The 26,859-nt window shown below is 43.3% G+C and overlaps 1 protein-coding gene across 1 annotated transcript in view; it reads right to left on the bottom strand.

Moving 5' to 3' along the window:
- Positions 1 to 2,418: 2,418 nt before the first annotated feature.
- Positions 2,419 to 26,859, bottom strand: part of LOC138602092 (WD repeat-containing protein 70) — a 45,442-nt gene continuing 21,001 nt past the window's right edge. The window contains exons 11-18 of the mRNA XM_069673482.1: positions 20,103 to 20,202; positions 19,620 to 19,704; positions 19,384 to 19,522; positions 10,175 to 10,275; positions 8,690 to 8,769; positions 7,271 to 7,387; positions 3,787 to 3,949; positions 2,419 to 3,285 (exon numbers count right to left, since the gene is read on the bottom strand). Coding sequence (XP_069529583.1) covers positions 3,198 to 3,285; positions 3,787 to 3,949; positions 7,271 to 7,387; positions 8,690 to 8,769; positions 10,175 to 10,275; positions 19,384 to 19,522; positions 19,620 to 19,704; positions 20,103 to 20,202 — 873 coding nt within the window. The 3' untranslated portion in view covers positions 2,419 to 3,197. The remainder of the gene's footprint in view (positions 3,286 to 3,786; positions 3,950 to 7,270; positions 7,388 to 8,689; positions 8,770 to 10,174; positions 10,276 to 19,383; positions 19,523 to 19,619; positions 19,705 to 20,102; positions 20,203 to 26,859) is intronic.

The raw sequence follows: 26,859 nt of genomic DNA, 5'->3' as shown, positions 1-26,859 counted from the left end.
GAAGTTGAATGAATAGCTGCTAAACATAAGGATCAATTAGAAGCTAAAGAGGGTGGTCATTGTGTCTCCTCACAGCTAGAAGGCTCGAATCCCGGTTCGGCTGAAGTAGGCCTTTCTGTGTGGAGTTCGCATGCAGGCTCCCTCCCCACAGTCCAAAGACATGCCCGTAAATTGGTGACTCTACATCGCCCATAGGTGTGAGTATGAGTGGTTGTCTTGTCTCTATTTGTTAGCCGTGTAATTGACTGGCAACAAGGGTGTAACCTGCCTCTCGCCCAATGACAGCTGGGATAGGCTCCAGCCAGAAGTATTTCCTTCTTATGTTGGTAGAGACCAAAAACGGAGCTAAAAGGGGAGTGAATGTTGGATCCTGTGGCTAAAAACAGAACTTCAGATGAATGCTGATACAATGAAGTTTGCCATATCAGCTTAGAAGGTGATGATATGTAAATGTTGGATTAACCATGATGGACTTGTGAGAGCAACAGGAGGCAAAAGAAGTCCAACGGTTTTTGGAATCATTTATGGATTAGTCTTTTCTTGGGATTAGTCGACTAGAGGAAAAATATATAGATATCACCAGCAGGTGTGATCAGTCTTAAGTCCACAAATCTGGATCCTACTGGTTTAATTTTCTGAAGTTAAATCAGACAAATTGTTCACGATATCAAGGGCTGAAAAAAACATGTTTTCTTAAGGACTATTTTTTGGGTAGAAAGATGTTTGAATGAAAACACAAGGTCTTTAAAATTCTGAATAACTAGGACACTTTATCCGGAAAGACACTGACGCATTGAGCAGCTCAGAAACCAGCGCTCACCTCCTCTGTACTGGCCGCAAAGATAGACACCACCATAGGAACTGTAAGTAAGCCTCTGCAGTGCCCATGCCAGCTGATTGATTAAACTGTGGTGGAGTGACAGTCGAAACCAAACAGCAGTCACTCCTCGCCTCCCGCTGCTGGCTGAGAACTCTTCTTCTCAAGCAGAGCTTTGACGTCAGCCTCTCCGCATGAAGCCAATCTCCTCTTAAAAACATCACTCAGTGCTTTAGTCCCTCCATTTTTCTTGTCTCTATATATTTATGGCCGCAGGATGTTTGCCAGGACACAGAGACATTCGATTGTCTGCTTGTAACTGTTGTTGGCTCCGACTTAAGACTTTCTTTGTCTTTATAAAGTAGCAATGAGCAGCTGGAGGACAGAATCAAAGCACATGTCTAATCAAATCTGTGTTATCATGCTGGCAGATTCAAAAATATATACAGAGGAACCATGGGACTCAATTTTCTTGTTAGAAACTACTTGCACTGGAGCACTGCTATTAATTCTGTAGGCAGGAGTTGAATTCCATGTAGCGTATAAAGAACACAAACATGGCTTTCATTAGATCTGTATGTTGTTTCCTCTGCTGGCTGAAGTATGTTTACAAGCTGTTCGGGTCATATAAGGGAGTCAAAGAAAAAAGGCTCCTCTCTGTTATCAGTACAGATATCACTAGATGATTCTGTATGTTTGTAGCCACACTAAACTTATCGTTAAAACTGTTGAAGTCTCTAGAATAAGACATAATTTGGTAATCGGGGCCAGAGAGGTCAAGTTCATTATTCACCTTAAGAATAGCTGTTGAAGGAAATAATCGTAAGTGAGGGTTCAAAAGGCTAACAACAGGATCTATGTAGCATTGAGATTATTCTGAATCAATTTAACTAGGGGCTGCACGATGGTGCTGTCGCCCCAAAGCTAGAAGGTTCCTGGTTCAGGCATAGAGGGTCTTTCTGTGTGGCGTTTGCATGTTCTCCCCGTGCATGCGTGGGTTCCCTCCGGGTACTCCAGCTTCCCCCCACAGTCCGAAGACATGCAGGCTAATAGAGGAATCTAAATGCCCGTAGGTGAGAGTGTGAAATGTTGTCTGTGTCTATAGCCACTTTCCCACTGGTCAAAAAACCCGCTAACAATCAGCATTCAGACCCGGGTCAAATGACTCTGCTGTAGGCCCGGAGCCTGGGTGATTATCGCCTCGGCTCCAATGGGCATTGATGGGAACACAAAACCCGTGTCAACACGCTAATGTCCGCCCCAAATTTGTCGGTACCAAGTTTGATAAACAGTAATAGATACAACAAACATGTTCCCTGTTTTCTGACCCTGTTTCCGGCACGTTTGTGACGTGAGGTGGTGATGCAGCAGAGGAGAGATCGACAGGAGTATACTTCACTGGCAATGGGAAAAGAGACGATCAGCATCTATAAGTGGGTCTTTCCGGGTCTGAAAAACCTGCGTCAACGCGCTACATTTAGGTGGGAAAGGGGTGTATGTGTCAGATAATGTATGGATGGAAGTTGATACATGATACAAAACTGCAACATAAGCTTTAATGTTTTTCAAAAGTAGCTTGTAAAACTATATTTAAAGGAGTTTAAACACCAGCTCTGGCGAGCACAGGCTATCTGCAGAAGCCCGATGGAGCCGGTGCCTCACTAAAGAGGAATCTGACAGAAGAATTCCTTTGATCAGCTGATAAAATCTGTTACATTGGATCAAATATCACCGTTTTACAAGACAATACAAATTCCTTTATTCAGGTGGTTGAGGTGAAATACAGAACGCAGGAAAAAAAACCTCTGAATTAGCAGTTGGCTGAATGAAGTTTTGTATATTACATCCAATAAATTGTAGTTTTAAAAACGATTTCTTTGCTTCTCCACAATCTACTCCTCGCAAACTAGTAAAGTGTTCTTCATAGCTGATGAACAGAACCAGACCACAAAATCTGGAGCTGATTTATGAGGAATTAGCGAACTCTGGAGATGTGGGAGGAGAGGACAATAGAGATGATGAAAATAAAGTACATTTAATCCGAGCAGACGTAAAAAGGCCAAGATCTTCCAGCGGTTGATGGATTGCAATGAAAGAACGTAAACCTGTATAAAATTATATCAAGATTGTTGTGTTAAAATGCCTGCGCTACCCACAAGACACAGAAGCATGCACATAAGTACGCGTAATGAAACCTCACAGAGAGGAGGACAGAGGTCGCACAACTTAGTCATTTAATTGATCGTCTGCTCTGTTTCTGACTGTAACTCAGTGTTCTTGGATTGATCATGGGAACTTGTGGTTTCGGGGGTGTATATCCAACCACAAGCTCGCCCTGTCAGCTGTAATATATAAAAAAAAAAGCTGCTGCTGAAGCACCTCAGATTTTGCGTTTCTTCCACTCTGGTTCCTTCTCCGCCTCCTCGTCCTCCTCCGATTCCTCCGCAAACACCGGCTCCGGCTGGGTGCTTGAAGGGAATCACAGAAAGGAGGTTATGATTCAGCCCAAACAAATTCAGAGCAAAGCACCCAACTGCAAATTAAAGATAATACCCAGGTGACAGCTGCGAAGACAAGTACGCTTTAGGAAGTTTAACATTATAATTTCAGAGCTTCATACCGATGATTTCTTCTCGAATGTTAAAGCTCCACGCTTGCAGAGGACTTTAACTCAGACCAAATGTAGATTTGGCACGCAGCTCGCACGGAGCTGTCTGAGTCTGATAGCCATCTAAAGCTGTCCATTACTTCCTGCAGTTTGAAGAGTGTAAAACTGCACAGCTCTTTAAACATTCATGTGTCACACCAGCAGGAGGAAACCCAAGTCATGTAACAATAGCATGATTAGCTCCCAACGCTCATCTTACACAGTCCGCTAATGAGAGGGGATGAGCCGATGAGTAGGGGATGTAAAGATGGACAGGGAGGGTGTAAATGATTCATGTTGTCACAAATGAAGCTTTTCTTACTGCGTGTACGCCGGGGCGACCCAGTAAGGGTTGTCAGACGCCTCCTTGGCGTGACGTAGGATGGCCTCTCGTGGGTTACTGTCGTCGGTTTTATCTAGAGCGATGTTCTTCACAATGAACGAGGACAGGGTGCCGCCGTGGGCTGCGACTCGGCCTCCACGACCTGTCAGGACACATGAGGACGGGATTAGAGACAGTTAAGAGTCATGTACATATAAAACAAGCTTTTAAATGTTTAACAACAGGATAGTTCTTATTATAGAAATGCAAACTTCTAATCACGATACAATATAGCGATTCTGCGATATCTGAATAAAGTGCAGGATTATTCTATTCACTGTAATTTGGTTTCAGTTTCACAGAATTTGACAGAAACTGAGATGAAACAATGAAGGTGTTTTCAGTCCGTAAATTAAATTTACACAACTACAGAACTGTTAAAACAAATTAGGACTTTGGTTGTGAAAGTGGCTGGCGCATCCGCTGTCTTCTTCTCCTCCTTGTATCCTGCTGTCAACTTCTTCTTCTCCCAATTAATTTCCGTCCCTCATTCATTTCATAAGCGCCACTGAGTCATGAAGTAGTGACGCAGTGAGTCAAAATCGCAGGGAAATCTGTTTGGAGCGCCATATATTTGATATGTGGCGCCAGCATATCAATAATTGTATCGCACGAGTCAGGATGACGATAAACTGCCGTATGGAAATTTTGCCCCACCCCTACATGAGATCATCTTGTATTACTGCGCTATGACACTTTATTAAACAAGCTCACAGTTAAATATAAATAAACACGACAATTTTAGTTTTCATTAAAAGTGTACGTTTTGTTTGTAGTAGCATCAAAATAGCAGACAGAAATAATGAATGAAAATGTTTAATATCAGCCTAAGATGATGTCATCGGCTATCGTACTATAAAGTAGATGTGCAGCTACAGTATGTACGTTGTTTTACTAGAAAACTAGCTTAGCCTTTTCTATCAGAGAAGTTCTGACATCTAGGGTTATATGTTTGGCTTTTGTTGCTATAGTAACCATAGCATTTCAATAATGTTTTGTGTAATTATGCACAGTCATAGTATTTTAATGTAAAAAGAACATTCATCAAGTTGAACATGGTTTCAGTGGTTGCTTTTAAGAAACAGGCCACTATCAGGGCACAATGACAAGTTTTGTCATCACATCACATAGTGAGGTACTTGGTCGATAATCAATAGTAAGCCGATTAGCTAATTTTACATTGTTTTTTTGTGTACAGATTAAACAAACGCGTTATGGCACACTAACTGGTGAGCTGTACAGCTGCCTGCTGACATAATGCAGAACTTTGAGGAGATTCCTAAATGTTGAATTATTACACTGTATGATCAGCTGGACAGATCACAATGTATCCATTCAGTACACCATTAAACATTTTTATTTAATTTATTACAATGCTTCACACAAATGATATTTTCTTTAAGATTACTTTATTGGCTGTTTTGTCTTTACTGGAGCGGACAGCAGAAGAGAGACGGGAAATATGGGGAGAAGAGATGGCATGTAGCAAAGGGCAGATGGGGCGGGAGTCAAACCTGCCACCGATGCGTCAGAACTGTAGCACCATTTGTTGGGCCTTTATTCAGAGAGAGAAGTCAGTGAATATTGTCGGAAACAGGGGAAGAAAGAGTGGGGATGACACGCGGCTAAAGGCCGAGGGTTGGAGTAGAACCCTGGGCCGCCACATTGAGGACTATAGCCTCTGTACATGGGCCGTAATGAGCTAAACCGCCGCTCCGAACTGTAGCCTCTCTTTAAACAAAGAGAGATCTGCACATGCTCAGTCCGTTTCCCATATTATTTCTCAACAGTTTTTAACCACTTTAGGTAGAATTCTTCTTTGTGTGTCTTTGCTTCGGTGTAGCTACACAGAGCATACACTGACCTGTTCTGTGGTTACAGTACTTCTGTATCCGACTTCACTTAATGGAGTGTTTGGAGTAAAAAACTTCCTGCTTTCCAGCGAAGACATTATTACGCCTGTCTTAAAAGATCAAGATAAAGATATGCACACACACACGACTACACACACACACCCAAACACAGAGGGATTTCCTGCTGCAGTCGGGCAGTGAGGTTGGACGTTGTTTAGCGGATTGAGAGGCACCTCTTTCCATTGTTGTAAGCACTGAGCCAACCACCAAACATTACCTTGTATTTATGCAAAGGCATTCTACACAGAGGGTAAACAGTATAAAGACAGGCTGTCATCTTAAAACCGCTCACTGCTGTCAAGTAGTCAAACTTATTTTGATGAAATCGAGCGAGAGTTCATTTGCAGACTGTTTTTCACTACAGCTCTGAGACGCTCCGTGTCTTCAGGCTTATATATAAAGCCATGTAGAAAAGTGCCAGGCTGCTGTAACCAATCCTAATTCATGTTTTAACCTATATAGTTTAAACATATTAAATGTGTCCCTCTTTTATTTAAAAGAAAAATGACCGTATTTCACTTTGAAACCATTAAAGTACATATTGTTAAAGGAAGAAGTGAGTGCACGTGAAACAAGTGAAAAAACATGTATGAAGCAGGGCTGCTACGAGCCAGCTGGAACAGAGTGAAGCTGGACATGTTGTCTGGCAACTGGGCTCGTTGGAATGAAGCCTCAGCTCTGTCCGTGATCATTTAAAAGGCGTGGCAATTGTGTAAGTGTGTTTTAAAGTTAAAAAACATACGTGGACAGACACATGTCTAAGACCATGGGTTAAAGAGGAAGTTTGGTCTCAGCAGTTAAAAAATGTGAGGCTTGTAGGAATCTGTGAGGGGCAGAGCGGGAGCAGAGCTGTTATAACTTCAGCTGGATTGCGTAAGACTGAGCACATCAACAACTGTGGATCAGTACATCTGCGTCAAACAGAACCACGCATGCAGGCAGAGCATGATTAAAGGGGGGTGTTACGCTAACTTCAAGCTTCGTCTTTCACTCTGTGATACCTGTGGAGTAACTTGGCATCAGTTAGAGTTCCTTACACAGCCTCTGTCTGAAACGACTCATCAGCTCTGTATCTTTAAGAAACCCCGCCCCTACAAGCATGCTTTCTTCTGATTGGCCAGCTCTCTGAAGCCTGCTGTGCAGAAAAAACTGTGTGAACCCTGGCGTTCACAGCAGCCTGCAGGCTGAGCTGAGAAGCCTGGGGATTACTCCAACATACTTTTACCTACAGATTTGAAACTTCACCCACGTTTAGTCTGGACATCCAACATTGTAACTTTAAGTCTTAAAATGTGAAACAGCATAAAACCCCCTCTTTAATAATGTGAGATAGAGCTGTAGTCATATTTAAATGCAATGTATTTGTTGTGTGTTTTTGTCTTTGCACATTTGCTTGTCTTGTCTCCAAAGACACGGATTGTTTACTTGCTACTTTTCTGTCCTGTTTCGTTTGCATCTGTTCCGTGAAGTTAATGTTTTTGGCAGATAACGGAAAGGAAAAAAAACGTTACCTGGTCCGGACACAGGAGGCTCTGGTTTGTGGGATTTCCTCGGGTCCAGTCGGTCCTTCTCCAGCTGTTTTCGTGTACTCCGCTGCCGGGCCTCTCTGAACATGGGCAAGGCATGAGCTGGAGACACAAAGGGTAAACACGGAGTTGCTTTGGTAACTCAAACTGCAGGATCACAAAACACAGACGCACAAATAAGCAGGCTGGGCAGAACAGACCTCCTGCTACACCTCGCAGAGTACACGCTCCACGCACCTGTTGACCTCAGCTAGCATCCCTCCTCTTTCTGCCATAGTGCACACTAACATATTCATTCTATCCCCCGTGTTTACATTCAGACTATCACTCCGCTACTCTTCACACTATCAAAATAAAAGCCCGCAGCACTTAAATCCACGAGTGTGTGAGTGAACATGTGCATGAGAGAGGGAGAGAGAGTGTGTGCTCTGCTCTTATCCTCAGAGGTTACAAAGAGACACTTTAGTAAAGGGTTAGATAAAGTGATTTTCCATTCAGCAGCCCTGTCGCTGTTCACTGTTAATTCTTCTCCCTCCACGCTACATTAAGCAAAAAGGTTACTGTTAACAGATTCCCTCGCTTTTCTCAATGGGCCGTCACTCGCTTCCTGTCGCCTCGAATTTTCCAGAGCCAGGGAATCAAATGCGTCACTTGCCGCTCGTAGCGGTCCAATGCCTGCCTCCTTCACACACTGTTAGCATGGTAATGAAATCACACGAGGCATCTGCGGGCCAAACAATAAATGGCGTCTAAATTAGGTCCTTGCAGCCAATCAGGGACGACGTGTCGACAGCTGTTCCGTTCATCCAGGTTCATGACTTCAGTGTGAGGGCAAAAGGAGCGAGAGCCACGCACTGAAGACATGACGGCCTCGTGTGTTGGAGATATGACAGGATGACGGGCGGTTTGTGGTGCACGCGGTGGAGCAGGAGGAGACCACGCCAGCGGAGGCGGGAGAGGCGGCTGTCCCTAGCGTGATTGCGAACCTCATGGCTGCCGCGTTGCTCGGCGCCCTGCGGCTGCTGATCTACTCATCCACACCCTACTCCATCAGCTAATGGACCTGTGAAAGCCCTGAACGCCCTCTCGCTCCTCGCATAGACTCTTTGTGTTCATGTTTCTGTGTGTGTGAGAGGCGAGCAAGAGGTAGCATGTAAATAGTGAGTCAACGTGGATTAAACTATTGGCGGGGTTTGAGAGAGGCACTTTACTCTAATAGCGTCGGTAATTGTTTAATGATTAAAAGGTGATGTGTGAGAGTATGCATCATGCAAGACAGGGCAAGAGAGCAGGGAATTAACCTTACAGCTCAATTAAGTTGCAATTATATTATTCTCAGAAAGTATGGATGAAGTATATCATGAGTGTGTTTGGGCCGACCAGAACAGGCGCAGAGCAACTTACGTGTGATGATGTAATCTTGTGTTAGCGTCTCCGCTTGTTTCTCCTTCCTCTGGCTCTTCACCACACACAGCTTGGCCCCTCTGGAAAAGAGCCAGGTGGTTACACATGATGATATTTGAAGGTGTGGAAAACAAGAGATCGAGCATGAGGCCCTGCTTTTTTAATATATATACAAGAAGAGACTTAAACATGTGGAAACAAGGCCAAATGTTGGACATTTTACTTATATATACTATTTTACTATATACTATTTTAATTACTGAGAAAAAGCGTTGGAAAAACTGGCTGACTTATTTGTAATCCTTATGGAGTTGATTAACACGGATGTAGATGACGACCTTAAAGAGCTGACCACTGCACATTTAGGTCAATAATTTGCTTCTCAGAGTATTTCTGCAGTGTGCAGATGGAGCAGGTAGGGCAGATGTCTAATGCACACAATGTGTGTGCTGTGTGTTTGCATTAGGCAGACAGAAACCACATACAGTTGAATGGCTGCTTTGACAAGTTGATAAGAACTAACTACTATTACTTACTTAGTTAATTTTGGCTGTTTTAAATTTTTTCTTTCATTTAGTAATTTTGACACTTTATAGTTTTAGTCGACGACAACTCAAAACATTTTCATTCAGTTTTGTCAATAAAAAGTCACATTTTAGTCAAAACGTTTTCTCTCTTTAAACTAATTAAACCAGCCTGATACAAGTTCAATCTGCTGTACAGCATCACTTTTTCTGACGATGTTCTCCACGGTTAATATAGATCCTCAGCTGAAGCTATGGAACCTTCTGGAACTATGCATGTGAAGCCACAGAATGAAACCGTGCAGTTACAGCAGCACGTACTGCACATTCCTTTCTTGCTTGTTTGCAGCAGCAGTGTTTGTATTTACTGTTAAAACTTTTTATACGGTTTATTCATCATCAAATGACGCGTAAAACGCTGGGTTAACAGAAAGTTCAAAACCACGTTCGCGATACCCGTTTCGTTTTGCGTGCATTGTTGTCAAGCTGCGGCTTCGGGACATCATCACCTGTGTGGCTGGACCGGACTCAGGGGGATTTGTACACGCCCCTCAACCAATGTATTCAGTTACAGGAATGCACTGCTTGTGTTTAGACATACAGATTAGACACACAGTGGGGGGAAAATATAATGGATTTTGAATGTCCGACTGCCCACCACATTTTGAGTCCCGTTTCATCTCGTTAACAAAACATACGATCAATTTTTAGCTCGTCAACGTCTCGTCTTCGTCGTGGACAAATAGTCTTTGACGAACATTTATCGTCATAATTTTCATTAATGAAATTAACACTGCTATTACTGTGGTAATTTTAATAAACAAAATGTTTTTTTTATTGTATTTGGCCATCAATAGATATATGTATTATTGTAACTGGGTTATGGCTCTTCTGGTTATTTTATTGTCGGTAAAAAGTAGATCAAACAAAACTTATTCCAGAAGTTCCAAACTAAACTTACCTGTGGCTTTTAACAGGGTCATAATAGACCTTGCCCAGTCCGTTCCCAGTTCCCACCATGATCTGGTTGAGCTTTGGGTGCCAGAGGCAGCGGACAACACTCTGCAAAACACAGACACAAACAGATACAGACAAGTGTTTTTGCACAGTAGCTGAGGGATGTGCACGTGAGGAGGTGAGCTCAGCCTTTAAAATAGCAGCCCGCTGCAGGCCATGAACATTTTGGCTCTGATTTTCAAAGATGCTTCTGCCTGTCATATTTTACTGTCATATTATTGTGAGTGTGTATCTCAGGAGGGTCGTAGTACAGTGGGGATCAGTCCCAGCGTGCTCTGCTGCTCTAGTTGACTATATTTGGTTGTTGGGATGAGGGCTGGATCCCTCAGTCTGTGTGTGACAGATGGCGCAGTGCCAATAGGCGAATGTGACCACATTTATCCAGAGGTGTGTGTGTGTGTGTGTGTTGGAGATAGAGACGGAGAGAAAGAGGGGCAGAGAGAGAAATATACACACAGTAGTTGGACAGTGATGAAGACCTTCTGTTTGTGCTGTGATATGTGAGCTACAGCAGAAAGCTGGACTCCCTGCAGTCCTGTCTTTTTACACATTATTAGAGCATCACAACCTCCTGGGATGTTTGAGAGTGTCAGCGTAAACAAACATCTGCGTGTATTTTGTACCTCCCGTAGTTGCGTTTAGATACAGAAACCGGTTGGCGCATCTTTATGTGGAACAGAGTAGGCACTCTGGGGGGCAGGGGGGGGTCTAGGGGCATAGGATGGGGGGTGGGTAGGCCAACGACTGGGACGACCAGATTCTGTGACGGTGAAAGCTGCTTAGCGCCCAGCTGTTCGGCTTCCCACCAGGATACCAGAGGAAGGAGTCTCAATCGCACACACACGATCACGCACACAAGAGGACAGACACGTACAAAGAGAGGATGTGCGCAAAGGAAACGCAATCAGGGCGAGCTAATGATTCTAGATCAATACTTCAAAGTAAAAGCTGTAAAATCCAACTTGATGTGAGCATAAAAAACGTATTTCAAACTAAATTCCTTTAAACAATGAAATAATGACAGATTTTTTGTACCTAAAGTGAACAAAAACTTTCCACAATGTTCTTAAATTCTCCACAAACCTCACACACGCGAACATATCTCTACTACCAGGCCGGCAGCTCGGTGGTGTGCAGCTCCGGGGGACAGATGAGGGTTAATCTGCTCAACCAGATCATGAGCCGACTGTAACTGATAGAAGGATCTGCTTTAAACAGGAAGTGCTTAACATGAGCCGCGCATATTCCATTCATGCACAGGAAGATAGACAGTGCATATAAATAATGTGGATTAACGTAAATATGTTTGCATTGCACAGCAGAAGGACTTTATTGTAACTGTCCTGATGTAGATGCTGCATATCGGCATCGGCCTTTTTAAAAAAAAAGAAAAAATAATTTAAAAAATAATTTTGACGCCAATATTTCCACTTTTACTGCAAATGAATATCGGCTCCAAATATCGGTTATCGGCCTCCTTGACTACTAATAATCGGTATCGGTATCGGCCCTGAAAAAAACATATCGGTCTATCTCTAATGGACAGTTTAAGTCAGTTCAGTGTAAATGTGAAATAAGTTATAAATTGCCCTGTCAGAGTCGCCAAAGCAATGCAGACGGTCTCTACATGCTGGTGAACGCAGAGGCGACAGTCAGGAATTCGGTTCTGTCAAAGCTCGAGGAATTCACCCAAAACACAACACTGCAGCGAAACCTACAACGACCAAAAAACCAGGCAGTAAAAAACCAAAATAAAAGCGACAACACAGCCAGGTGACTGCAGCCCGGCCAAGTGCACAAAACAACCTTACACAAATCATTCTGTCAACGGTGAAGCGAGTCAAACAGAGAGAGCAGAGCAGCCCAAAACAGACCAGTTCAGAGGGGCCCCCCGACACCAGCTGGATCCACTGAAGAGCCAGAGCCAAGCACAGCTCGGTCCACGCCAACATGAGGCTGCTTTCCAGATATTCAGCGCCGCCTGTTTACGCTCTGGGAACCCCTGTTTAGGCTTCGTGTCCGCAAAATTACATCACATCATGAAGAGGGGAAACTTTAATCAGGCAGTTCTTCGGAAGCCTCGTCTGCGTCCCGTCAGATTAAAATACCAACGGCTGATTAGCGTGAATCGGAAAATCTCCCCCCAAAATGTAGGCTCATCGTGAAATATGGTAATACAGCGCTAATGGGACACAAGAGTTACAGCTGTGGTCCTTGTTTAGCTGCTGGTGAGTGGATCCAAATGTGCTTTTGAAAGACTGAGCCTCACAGACAAAATGAAAGCAAAAGAGAGCTCTTAACTTAGCACCTCAGCTACACTCTGAGTGGGCACGTGTCCAAGACGTCTGTGGTATGAGCCGCCTTACAGTAATACTGGCTTTTACATCTTGCAATATCACTTGGTGGGATGCACAAGAAAGACTTCCTTCTGGTTTTCAAGCTTGGCTGCTCCAGGTGAGGATGAAAGACCGTCTGTTTGTATTAAAGGCATCCTTCAGGAGCACGGCGCAGGGAGCAGCTCGCTGTTCTGGAGCAATCAAGCATGAGATGGTAGGTGTAACATAGGCAAACAAACCTTGTGGAGGTGAGCCAAAAATAGCTCAGTCCACACAAAAAAAAACGTTCAATGCAGAAGAGCAGCATATAATAAAAAAGTAGGGCTAATCTTCAGAAGCAGGAGAAAAAATCTGGTGTTGCAAACGGGTGCAACCTTGCAGAAAGTGCATGAGTCCCAGTGCTTTCATGGTCTGCCCCTTCTGATGCACTAAGATACGATCAAAAGAGTCTCAGGTATAGGCCTGAAAACAGCCTCTACTCCACCCCAGAATCCAGGTCTGGTGTTGTGTAGACTGTTTAGTCAGAGATGATTGGTGGACCGTCCTTTTCTCTGGTCTGCCTGGTACGCCACTTCATAAAGACTGCACTTAAGTTCTCCGGGCCATCCGAGGAGCAGACGGCTGATGTAAACATAGTAAATAGCACGTTCATCAGGTTCACTGAGTGCAAGTGCATGTCAGCTGGACATAACCGACCTGCTGCAACATTTAATTTAAAGGCATCGACACTTAAAAAGAGGGGAAAGGCTACTGATACAATTTGGGATGGGCCTTCAAATTACAGATACGTAAGGGACGGTCAGAGAGTTGGAAAGAGGCTTAATCCAGAGGTTTTATGATGTAAATAAAATCAGATGCAATACAATGACACTGGTAAATCTAAAAATGGAATGTCAGCCATAACATTAGGACCACTGTGGCACCTGTCAGTGGGTGGGATATGTTAGACAGCAAGTGAACACTTTGTCCTCAAAGTTGATGTGTAGGAAGCAGGACAAATGGGCAAGTGTAAAGATGTGAGCGACTTTGACAAGGAACACACTGTGATGGCTAGACGACTGGGTCAGTGCATCTCCAGAATTGCAGCTCTTGTGGGGTGTTCCCGGTCTGCAGTGGTCAGCACCTAACACAAGTGGTCCAAGGAAGGAAAACCAGTGAACCGGCGACAGGGTCATGGACGGCCCAGCCTCGCTGATGCGTGTGGGGAGCGAAGGCTGGCCCGTGTGGTCCGATCCAACAGAAGAGCTACTGTAGCTCAAACAGGTTAATGCTGGTTCTGATACAAAGGTGTCAGAACACGCAGTGCATCGCAGTTTGTTGCGTAAGTGGCTGCATAGCCGCAGACCAGTCAGGGTGCCGATGCTGACCCCTTTGCACCGCCGAAAGCGCCTTCAATGGGCACGTGAGCATCAGAATTGGACCACTGAGTGGAGGAAGAAGGTGGCCTGGTCTGATGAGTCATGTTTCCTTTTGAGGAGGTGTTGACTTGGCCTTCCAGTTCCCCAGATCTCAATCCAATCGAGCATCTGTCGGTTGTCCTGGACAACGAGTCAATCCACGGAGGCCCCACCTCGCAACTTACAGGACTTAAAGGATCTGCTGCTAACGTCTTGGTGCCAGATACCTCAGCACACCTTCAGAGGTCTCGTGGAGTCCATGCCTCGACGGGTCAGGGGTGCTTTGGCGGCTAAAGGGGATCTACACAATATAAGGCAGGTGGTCATAATGTTCTGGATGATCGGTGTATATATTCCTCTAAACCTCTCTATGTTTTGTCGAGCGGATGTCAGAATGTCCATGAAATTTTGTGTAAATAGTAATGGATCAAAGTTGACAGCATATTCTAACAATTACCATTACAGGATACTTAGTCTGCAATTAGAATAATTCTCAAACACAACATGTACTTTCTGTGTATATGTGCCAACCCAACACATGTTGCACAACGTTTATGTAAATGAAAGCAATTAAAAGTTAAATGTTAGCAAGAAACTCTCACACTGAAGGACTTCAAAGCATATTCCCACTGGCTACGATGAAAGGATTCTATCATTACTTTATACATTTTGAGAGCTTAATGGTACCATTAGCTCAAATCAAACCATTGCCAAGGCGATTGGCAGCCTGTAGCTAGTCTCTAGACTGCATTGTTTTCCGTGGCACTGCGTGGGATTTTGTGGGAAATCTGCTGGATTTGTGTAAAGCACCGAGGGTGAGCAGACAGGAAGAGGTTTTGCCAGCCGTTCAGCGAAAGTGAGCTGAAGCTTTTAGAGTTTCTCCAAATGGTCGACGGAGGAACGACTGAAAGGCCAATGGAAAAATCACTTCCAAATGTTTACCCTCTTCAGCAAAGTGAAGGAGGAGACAAACCGACATAGAGTGATGGAGAGGAGGGGGAGAAGTTCTTAACAGACTCTTTGACCCAGAGTGTCGGAGGTCTTACTTTGAGCGATATCGTCACCACAGCGAAGTGTAAGCAAATGTTACAGCTGATTCTGTTTGCAATAGCTTATGTTGACCCTGCAGGAAGCCCTTAAATACAACATGTGATGGTGGCTACTGCTTGGTTTAAATTAGGGATAGACCGATTATTGGCCGGGCCGATATTCGGCATTTTGAAGCATATCGGCTTTTTTTTTTTTTAATCTGACGGCCGATAAGAGATCAGTTTAAAACTGGGTTATTTTGGCTCTGATGCAGCCGCACCTCTCTGTCTGCAGTCACTTCTCTGTCTCCAGCATTGTCCCACCCACAGCACTGATTGGTTACACGCAGAGCCATGGCACGGGTAACAGCCAATCAGCAGTGAAAGCTGTGCATGCAGAGTGCTCACACACACGGTGGAGAGGAAAAAAGTTCATTCCTTTGCAAATCTTATTTAACTTTGTTTCATTTACTTAATAAAACTTCAGGAAGTTATTTATTTATTTATTTATTCAAATTTTCAGTTAACTTTATAAGAGATGCTGCCGACCCTGGGAACTCCCTGCGCTTTTTGTTTGTTTGTTTAATAAACATATGCTTAAAGGCATTTAAACAAAGTTAAGTGTTGGAGTTTGTATTATTCAAAATTTTGATGCCAATATTTTCACTTTTACTGCAAATGAATATCGGCTCCAAATATCGGCCTCCTTGACTACTAAAAATCGGTATCGGCCCTGAAAAAAACATATCAGTCTATCTCTAGTTTAAATGACACACATCCATACATATGTGAGTTGTGGATATTTTGTTCGTCCTCTTCAAACTACCAGTTGGCACAAGGTCTTGCTTTCTAGAGAGGAAAGGACAAGTGCAGCAGCATCTTCTGTGGAAAATGTGGTTTTAATTTTGAGACACACTTGCACAAACAGTGACAGAGATTATTGTTGTTTCTCCTCAATGAAAGAAGGCAGCGCTCCAAGGCACTGATGTGAGTTTATTGATGTTAAAAGTGTTATTTTTAGTGCTTTTAGTCGTCAAAGTGAGCAACACAGAACTCAGTCAATTCTATTTTAACGCAGTGTCATTCCTTATTCTGACTTCAGATGCCTGCGCTGACGGGGTCGTGTAGCTCTCACTGTAAATAAGTGTGTAGATTCAGTCGTATGTCTTTACAAACTTAGATGAGGAAATAGTGCACATTTTTTATTTAATTGTAGTAACTATCTCGGTTAAATTAGGTCAACCTAAAAAACAAATCGCCCTCCCCTCCCCTCAGTTAGTGCAACTGTGCAGCGGGGTGTGCACTTAGCTTGCAAACCTTGGCACAGCGTCGACACTAACAGCAGCTGGCTGGCAGGACGGGGGGATGCGTGGACACACAAACACAGCTTTTGTCTCTTTCCCCCCTCTCTCTCTCTCTCCAGCATGCTCGCTCACCGGCCCATGTGAGAGTGTCATGCCTTAGCAAGAGAGACCAAGTTAGAAGCCATTAGCCTCCGTCAGGCCTCACTGTTATGACTGTAGATACACAGTGTTAAATCTGTTGAAAAGGAGAGACGGAGGAGGAGGAGCGACAAAGAAAAGCACCTCTGCATTTCATTTCAGCACCTATGGCTGGGTGCCCTCACCAAGTGCATTTCTGAGAAAGCAGGATTAGCATGAAGTACATTTTATGCTAACCTGTTTGACAGTGTGGTCTGTGCATGTGAATGGAACATGCTGATCATTTAATTTCAAGCGTAACTCAAAGGCAGCACGTATAAAGGAGTCAATAGCCGTCCTGCCAAAGCTTTGTGGGAAGAAAGGAAAGGTCAAATTACTCCACTTTCTCTGAGCCTGCTTCTGAACACTTTTTAAAAAGAACTTTCCACCTTTGCCTCCACTCCTCCGCATCAAATCTCCCTCTTTATTTTCCCCCGAAATACTGCTACCGTCAACCTTTTACCCCAGTGAAGATGGAGAAGTGTGTCATTTGCTCTGCTGCTGGTAAAACAACCTCCAGAAGCACCATGTTTTAAAGGAAAAATTGTCAAATTACTGCGAGAGGATTTGGTTATTTTGTATTCAAACTAAACAAAAAATAAAATGCAAATTAAATTAGTTAAATTAGACATTTATCAATATTGCTCCATAATTGAATTTAACAGAAACTGATAGGGATGGGAATTGCAAGGTAACTCACACTACGATACGCCAAAGATGTGGACTTGATACTTGGTGACTTGGACTCGAGTCGACTCGAGTCACTGTTTTGATGACTTGTGACTTGACAAAAAATAAACGACTTCAGACTCGACTTGACTTCAGGCATGATGCCTCGGATGACTTGAGTGTGTTGAATGTCAGCTGTTAAATATAAAATGATATAATTCAAAGTTTCCGTCTAACTATCAAGTATGTACGCAGCGCAAACTGGGAATCATGATTGGACGACTCAAAAAGCTCCCCGGTATGTAATTGTCATGATTGGCTGACTGGCTGTCAGTCAAACTCCTCGCTATGGCAACACGCAACATCAAAGTCCCCCACTACCTGATATTTTTTCCCCAAAGAGAAGCCTCATCAGTCGTACTCGTTACTACTCAATACGATCTCAGACCAGACCATCATCATGGCTGCATCTGTGCCGAGATAATACAGATACAATTCATTGTCATACTTTTTGAACAGGTTATATAAATTGGCGACGAGCTACTAACACTTTGTCTTTCCTCTTCATAAAGACCGGATACTACAGAGAAGAGTGCTGAATCATGGGTGGAAAAAAAGTGCCTTAAGAACCTGACTTGGCTTGCCCAAGAAAAAATGACTCGAGACTTCAGCAAAGATGACTTGGTCACAACACCGCGATACGATACAATAACCGATACGATACGTGGCCCACTGTAATAATATCACGATACAGCGATAATACATTGCATAACATTGATATATTGAAAGACAGTCATAGAATTATACATCACGATATCTGATTAACTGAAGAATACAAAATGCCCCTATAAAGATCACGTTCAGGATTAATGTATTTATTCACTGTAATCTGGTGTCAGTTTCACAGAATTTGACACAAGTTGAGATGAAACAACGATGCAGTGATGCAGTGATGCAGTGAGTCAAATTGGCAGGTAAATCTGTTTAGAGTATTGTATTTTTTTTAAAATATCGATATTTGGCGCCAGCCTATTAATGATTGTATTGCACGAGTCAGGGCGACGATATATTGCTGTATCAATATTTTGTGCCACCCCTAGAAACTGACTGAAACATGTGAACACAACTAAATAGTTGCTATAATAAATATGAAGGGAGGGTAGGCGATTTATTATGGATGCACTTTTTGTTATATTTATATTGTTTTAGTCACATTTTAGATATTTTTACCCTTTATAGTTTTAGTCGACAAAAACTCAAAACATTTTAGTCTGTTTTCGTCAATAAAAAGTCATCACATTTTAGTTTTCTCTTAGATTACTTTTCATCATCACTTCTCATTCAAACAGTCTGACTGAAGCAGACAGCCGGTGATCGCTCCTTTTTGTGCGGCACAAGCATCAAATGACGCGTAAAACGCCCCTTTTTCTGAGACCGCGCACAGAGCCTGAAGCAGAAAGCCTGAGAAAGTTCACAACAAGCTTCGTGATACCCGTTACCCTTTACAGGAATGGATTGCTTGACAGAGAGTAGACGCACAGTGGGGGAAAATATGCATTTTCAATGTCCGACAGCCCACCACAAACATTTTAGTCCCGTCTCGTCTCGTCAACAAAAACAAAACATACATGTCGTCAGATTTTTTATTATCAACGATCCATTTTTAGCTCGTTGACGAACAAAAAGATCATTGACGAAATTAACTGTTTCATTGGGGCTGATTCACCTTCCTGCTCTTCTACCGATCTGCCTACCTGCACATACACTGCTTGTGCTTTGACATTTCTCCACTGGGATCCTTTCAAAATCCAGTTTACACTTCATATTTGTCTACCCTCGCTTAAATAAATAAAGACTTAAATAAATAGACCAAAGTTTTAATCCACTGAAATAATCCTTTGTTGGGTTAAATAGGAAGCTAAATAAAACTCCATGCCAGGCCAGTCAGATCTGTTCAGCTGTCATAATGAGGCCTTAAACTACCGCTGCGATAACCACACAGAAACATTTCGATGCTGCAGTTTTTGTTTGAGGCCAGAATGCTTAGCAGGAGGAGAATGAAGGACATGCACATTGTTTTCATTATGTTTTCATTGTTTCATTGTGGACCCATCTGGGTTCTTTTCCACTGTGCATCATTTTTGGTCACTTCGGTTTGTAACCAAAGTATTAAATTAACTAGTTGAAAAACATCTTGCAAAAAGAGCAGCTGTGGTTTGGTGGAGACAGAGGCCGAACTTACTGCATTGGTGACCTCTATTTCGTAGACCCTCTGGAAGGAAGCTCGGTCGTAGAACACCAACTTTCCATTTCCCTCGTCTTTCTTCACCGACGTCCCTGTGACAAGGAGCTTATCGTCCGGGCTGAAGCAGCAGTCGGTCCTAATTGGGAGGACATTATACACAGAAAAACATCAGTTCATTATTCACTCATAATTTACCAAGCAGATTGTACTCAAGATGACACATCTCGTCTCACATTGTGAAGTAGTTGGTCAGGCCGGTGGCTACATTCACAGGCTTCCTGAAGTGCCGTATATCCCACGTCTTCAGAGTGTCATCACCTGGAAAACAGATGGAGACAAGTGTGAGATTTACTACACGCGGAGTCATCACAGTGGAGCGGTTGTTTAGTTGGCTGTAGTGCGTTACGTTCTCCTGCCTATACAACAAGACTGTGAGAGTTCTTTTTTATTTACATAACAGAAAGATGTGAAGTGAAGGACTCTTACACTAAGTTATTGCTGTTTATAATTATGTTCCAAAGCTTCTGGAAGCTTCATTTGTTCTGTTTTCTCTTCTGTTCGGTTTATACTCACTCTGTTGGTTGTGGCTCCCGTTTCTTTGCACAGACGGAGAGAAGCTCTGCTTAAAAACTCCTCTTAGAATGATTTGAAAATGGACTTTAAAAAAGTGGGGGCTCTGAGTGGGGCTGTTTATCAGGCTGAGGTGTTTTTCTTACCTCCGCGTGATGCGAGAGTCATGCCATCATAGGAAAAGGAGAGGCAGGAGGTGTCTGATCCTGGGATGTGGGCTTGCTTACAGTGGAACTTTGTGTGCACCTAAGAGATAGAAGAAAAGACATTGACTAAAACATGTATACAGGGTCTGGTATCGCGAAGACTCAGGTCCTTTATAAACAGCAACAACGATATGTTAGCATGTGACTTTGAGACTTTAAGATTATTCCAAGATAGCAGCAACTTCATCCTGTTTGTGTCTGATAATGTACAAGTGAAAAGATTAAATTTAATTGATCATTAATTACACAAATCTCCCTGGTCTCCTACAGGACCTCCTACACATTTCCTACAGTGTCAAACTCCCATTGCTCTACTAGTAGCAGACAAAAAGACCTTTTCATTCTGTCTTCAAAACAACACACGGTTTCCATTTCCTCCACGAACACCATATTTTACCGTTAACTACGAAGCCCGCCACAGCTTATGAAATACCACCAACTTCACACACTGTACCCACCACGCTCTTCAGCGAGGCTCCAGACCACAGAGATTTACCTTGGCGAGCCCTGGTGCCTGATTGGCAGATGGAACTTTGATTTTTCCCCCTGCTGCTACCTGAAGTGGTATTATTATATTCCCATTGCGTGCCGTTAACCAGCCAATAATAAACATCAGACACCCTTTTAACTGCAGCCCTGGGCTAACATCTGCCTTTTGATTTCTTCATATTATTAGACATATATAAGCAAGTGCGATGTCGCAAATGTCAGCCAGGAGCAACAACTTTTATAGGAGTTGCATCAAACTTTAAACCACCAAAAAAAAAAAAGCAAATACAGACAATTTGCCTCTCAACAGCAGCTGTGCAAGAAGAATAGGAGACAGCAGTGGTTTACAGTTGTTGGGATGAAGTGTTTAAACAAAGTGTGGGCTAGGAAGTAAATGACACTCCTATCCCTGAAGCAGTTGAAGGGAAACTCCAGGATTTTTACTTAATAAAGTCTGGTTACTTGTCATGGGGAGTACTACTAGCTCTTACACATTCTTATGTGAGATTTGTCAAGTCTGAGATTGTTTGACTTTGACTTTGTGCTATTATGCATTTCCCAAAACCAAACACCAACATACACCGATCAGTTACCTCGTTACAATGGCACCTGTCAGTGGGCGGGATATGTTATGCAGCAAGTGAACATTTAGTCCTCGAAGTTGATGTGTTGGAAGCAGGAAAAATGAGCAAGCGTAAGGATGTATGCAACTTTGACAAGGGCCAAATTGTGATGGCTGGACGACTAAGTCAGATCATCTCCAAAACTGCAGCTCTTGTCGGGTGTTTCTGGTCTGCTGTGTTCAGTAGCTACCAAAAGTGGTCCAAAGGAAAGGAAAAACCATGAACCGATGACAGGGTCATGGGCGGCCATTGATGTGCTTGGTGAGCGAAGGCTTACCGGGGGTCCAATCAAACAGAAGAGGTACTGTAGCCCAAGTTGCTGAAAAAGTTGATGCTGGTTCTGATAGAAAGGTGTCAGAACACACAGTCCATCGCAGTTTGTTGCGTATGTGGCTGTGTAGCCACAGACCAGTCAGGGTGCCCGTGCTGACCCCTGTCCACCGCCAAAAGCGCCTACAATGGGCACGTGAGCATCAGAAGTGGACCACGGAGCAATGGAAGAAGGTGGCCTGGTTTGATAAGTCACCTTTTCTTTTACATCATGTGGATGGCCGGGTGCATATGCCTCGCTTACCTGGTGAAAAATATGGCACCAGGCGGGGTGATGCTTTGGGCAATGTTCTGCTGGGAAACCTTGGGTCCTCCCATTCATGTTGACGTTACTTGCAACTTAAGGACTTAATGGGGATGCTGCTAACATCTTGGTGCCAGATACCTCAGCACACCTTCAGAGGTCTAGTGGAGTCCATGCCTCGACGGGTCAGGCCTGTTTTTGCGGTAAAAGAGCAGACCACATGCCTAATACACAATATTAAGCAGGTGGTCATAATGTTATGGCTGATCAGTGTAAGTACCGGTAGGGTAGGCCTACATTAAACAGGAGATGTCGCACCACAATCATTAAACACTCTCTCCCTCTCTCCCCACATGTGGTTGCCAGCAGACCCTTCTTGCGACAGCAGAATGAACAGGTAAGCACGGGGGCGAGCGAGAGAGGATTTCAAACACATGAAAAAAGATTAACCAGCTGTTATAAAAATTCCTATAACGTGTTGCTGAGATATCAATTTCACACGAATTTGAACGACATGAGGTTAACGGGACTGTAACCTTTGACTACAAATGTCCAATCAGCTTATCCTCTCAAAGTGGACCCATGTGTCAAATATGAAGATATTCCCTCCAGGTGTTCCTAAGACAACCTGGAAACACATTGATAGTGAATCACTTTCTCAAATGTGGATTCTTTTTTTTTGCTCTTCTTTGTCTTCTGTCTAACATTGGACTGTCGGACAAAGCTAGCAACAGTCCTGCTAAAAGTGAAATTGAAGGACTTCCTCAGGCCTATCATGTGTGTAATTATGCCCTCATAACTATTTCCCCGGCATGTTGCCGTATATGAGAATGTGACCCCTTCAACTTGGCTGTGATGATCAACATGTACCACTGAAAACCAAGTAGGCTGGGTGACATTTCAGCTGAGGGTCATTGTATGGAGGCGAGAACAGAGTAAGCTGAAGGGAATGGAATCTCACCTTTGTAGATCATGGGGTTTACGGCTGATTTAAACAGTTATAGAAGACGGGGGAGCAGTGGTGGTATTTTAGGAATATTCTGGAAACCATGTAATTCATCCTAAATTAATTAATCCCAGCTGCTGCAGACTTGTGCCCCTGCAAACAGAAGCATTTTAACTTCTCCTGCAAACAGCTGTTTCCAACATGGCCCGCCATTCGATGTTCTTTCTCATTGCTCACTCTGAGCAAGTGGTGTATTACTGTTATACAGAGAGAGAGTGTGTGTGCCAAGGTCTGCAGCTCCAGGCTGGAAATAACCCAGCTCAACAACCCCCACCCCCCCACCCCCCTCTATATCTTTCTAGCACATACACACAAAAGAACAGCAAGAAGAAAAGATCTGGAAAAGTACACTGCATCTCAAAATGTGGACAATGGGCAGAAGTGATAACGGTTCAAATACAATTTAACAATAGGAGATGCAACTAGTTTGAATGTACACCAATCAGCCATAGCATTATGACCACTGACAGGTGAAGTGAATAACACTGGTTATCTCGTTACAATGGTACCTGTCAGTGGGAGGGATCTGTTAGGCTGCAGGTGAACATTTTGTCCTCAAAGCTGATGTGTTGAAAGCAGGAACAATGTGCGTCGCTTACCTGGGGACATTGTGGATCCTGGCATTGTGATGCTTTAGACAATGTCCTGCTGGGAAACCTTGGATGTTACTTTGACACGTACCACCTACCTAAACATTGATGCAGACCAAGTACACCCCTTCATGGAAACGGTATTCCCTAATGGCAGTGATCTCTTTCAGCAGGGTGATGCGCCCTGCCACAAACATGGTTCAGGAAGGGTTTGACACGACAATGAGTCGTGTGAGACAATGAGTTCAAGGAGTTCACTTGGCCTCCAAGTTCCCCTGATCTCAGTCCAATCGAGCATCTGTGGGATGTGCCATGATCCAGATTCATGGAGGCCCCACCTTGCAACTTAGAGGACTTAAAGGATCTGCTGCTGACGCCTTGGTGCTAGATACCTCAGCACACCTTCAGAGGTCTAGTGGAGTCCATGCCTCGACGGATCTGGCCTGTTTTGGCAGTAAAAGGGGGGCCTGTACAATATTAGGCAGGTGTTCATAATGTTATGGCTGATCGGTGTTTGTTTTCAATCATTTTGTCTATGAAATGTCCGTCTCAACCCAACAGCCTTTGATTCACACGGATGTAAAACCACAGAGCTGCACAGTCTAGTATTTGAGAAGCTAAAACAATGACTTAAACAGCTAACAGATTATCAAAATTTATGCCAATTCATGTTCTGTCCATAATCAAATAAAGTAATTGAGTCACCACTAACATCAGTGCCTTGTTGCCTGTGTCTTCTCTCTGCTTCCTCCCACATTAACCTCTCAGAGCCTTATTTTGCCCGTGCAGCCGGATAACCACGATCGATCATTAAGAGACAGCAGTGAAGCAATAGTCTGGGAAGTAGGCTTGCTAACACTCAAACAAACATAACCTTGGTTTATACGGCTACGTTTTCATTAATTCTAAACGGAATGCAAATAAATCAGTGAAAAGAGCATTGCAGCAACGCGGGCTTTTGACTGAGCGAGGCGGATAAGGAATTTGAAGTGAGCACAGAGTGTGGAGGACAGATAAGATAGAGAAACGCTGGCGAAAAAAAAGCAGCAGGAGAGAGTGGAGCATGAGGTGAATGAGTGATGTGTCCTTATGATACGCGTAGGAAACGAGGCCATACTGCACTTCCAAAGTAAATGGAGGGAAGTTATTAACTTGGCCAGACAGATAACACTGTTACCTTGAACTGAAGATAACATGGTTTCCTTTTTTTCCAGCCCTCGGCCATTTAGCCTCTTTAGTCTCCGAGGGGATAATTTTCTGCTTCCCATCATCATTTTACTCAAACCCACTCTGCTTTTGTTATCTTACATCATCTACCTATTTGCTGCTTTGAAATTGACTTTATGAACAAAAGTCAAGAGGTCGATTTAATGCAAAAACTACAATTTCTAATCTTACAGCTTGGTCACAGGTTATCGCTGGCCTACTTAAGAGCAGCTAAAGCATTAGGTGTAAGGCTTGAACCAAACCTTGAGGAAGTATGGTGACTGACTGAGCTTTGACAATTAACTTAAACAAAGACATGTGGGGGCCCCGTTTCAAAAAGGCCAACACAATGACCGAAGCACAACTGTGTTTTGTGCTCACAGACCAAAGAAGCATATCCAAACGTTAGTCGCATACTGTGTACGCATCTGTGCATGATGGGCACAAATAGGTTGCATTGGGTCAACAGGGGGGGGTCTGCTATGGAACCTTCTTGCAATTATCTTGTCTTATGAAGTGTTACACGATCCACAATGGCACATCATAAACATGGGACTCATGCTGAGTAGGGATAGACCGATTATCGGCCGGGGCGATTATCGGCGCCGATATTTGGCATATTGACGCATATCGGCATCGGCCTTTTTTTAAATGTTTTTATTCTTTTATTTATTTTTTTTAAATTTAAAAAAAAAATTTTTTTAATCCGACGGCCGATAAGTGATCAATTTAAAATTGGGTTATTTTGGCTCTGATGCATATGCTTAAAGGCATTTAAACAAAGTTAAGTGTTGGAGTTTGTATTATTCAAAATTTTGACGCCAATATTTTCACTTTTACTGCAAATGAATATCGGCTTCAAATATCGGTTATCGGCCTCCTTGACTACTAATAATCGGTATCGACCCTGAAAAAACCATATCGGTCTATCTCTAATGCTAAGGATGGTTCTGGCAGGTCTGTAGGGACATAATGGTGTTGCCTGAGACGCGCAGAGTTGCAGGGCTAGGACACGTCACCAAATATGTGATAATACACCATAAATTAAACGCGAGCGGAAGGTGATGAAATCAAGTTATTTAACTTGAGTTTGTGTTTTCTAAAACACGATCCCAAACGGCATGTTTTTCACTCGGGCCGCAGGTTTTCTCAGGTCAACTTGTAAGAAAAGTTATGAGCTCCCATTCGGCCTGCGATGAATCATTCCACATGTGACGTGTTTCTTTCTAAAATTAACACCATCTGCTGTAAGCACATGCTGCGTTTTAACCCCTCTAATGTTGTATTGTTATGCTGTCTTCAGTGTCGGTTTGGTTTGCACTGAGAAGAAAGTTTTCTGCACGTCATTGTTTTTATAAATATTCTCTCACCCTAAGCAGGTGAAAAGAGGGAAGGAAAACTCTCGACCTACTGTGATGGAAATAATGGAAAGAAAAACAGAGACAAGACGACAATAAATGGGTCAGGTAAAAATACTGAAGCCTAATAATTACAATGCAGGAAACAATTAATCTCATTCAAACATGAATAATTATCTGTAGAAGCAGTGCCTTTTATAGGTAGCTGCTGGTTATTTTAGCTGCGTATTGCAAACATACACCCCCGCCAGCTATTTCTAGATCATTTACTGCGGTTGTGAGAGCTTGAGTGTTTATTTACTATCCTGATGTTGGCTGGCATTGGTAGATGCCATGGTGTTTGCTTCCTGTGATAATCTACACAGCCGGTTTGTGAAACCGGATTCTCGTATGTTGTTTGAAACTTCTCTCGAGCCTTGTGACATCCTCTGTAAGCTGTGCCCTTCTCCCTGGCATGAACAAGCACTAAGCTACGTTCTCAAAGTCTTATTCAGCAAGCTGAGCAGAGCAGTTTTCTACAGACATTTTATGCTACTAGTTCCTAAAAGATCGTGCACACATGCCTGCATATGCACACTTCCAGCAGGAGTTGATAAATGGCTGGAGGACCACAGGATTGGGTTTCATCCTCAGCAGACTATGATAACAATCTACCACAGGGCCAACTGCTCCTAACCACACTATCTGAATATCTTTATATAAATACTGCAAGGCTCTGCCTTCCCCCCAGCCTCCATGCTTTTACAACCGCACACCTGAAAGGCTTACTGATGCCCACTGCGCAGTCTGATGTAACATCTCACTCTGACCTCCTTTCTGAGGATCAAGTGGCCAAACCGCAGTCCTGAACA

This window comes from Semicossyphus pulcher, unplaced genomic scaffold (assembly GCF_022749685.1).
Source record: "Semicossyphus pulcher isolate SPU_LCO1_2020_fin unplaced genomic scaffold, fSemPul1.0.p SCAF_22, whole genome shotgun sequence".
Taxonomy (NCBI): domain Eukaryota; kingdom Metazoa; phylum Chordata; class Actinopteri; order Labriformes; family Labridae; genus Semicossyphus; species Semicossyphus pulcher.
Note: the sequence above shows the minus strand (reverse complement) of the source record. Positions and strands in the feature narration are given on the sequence as shown.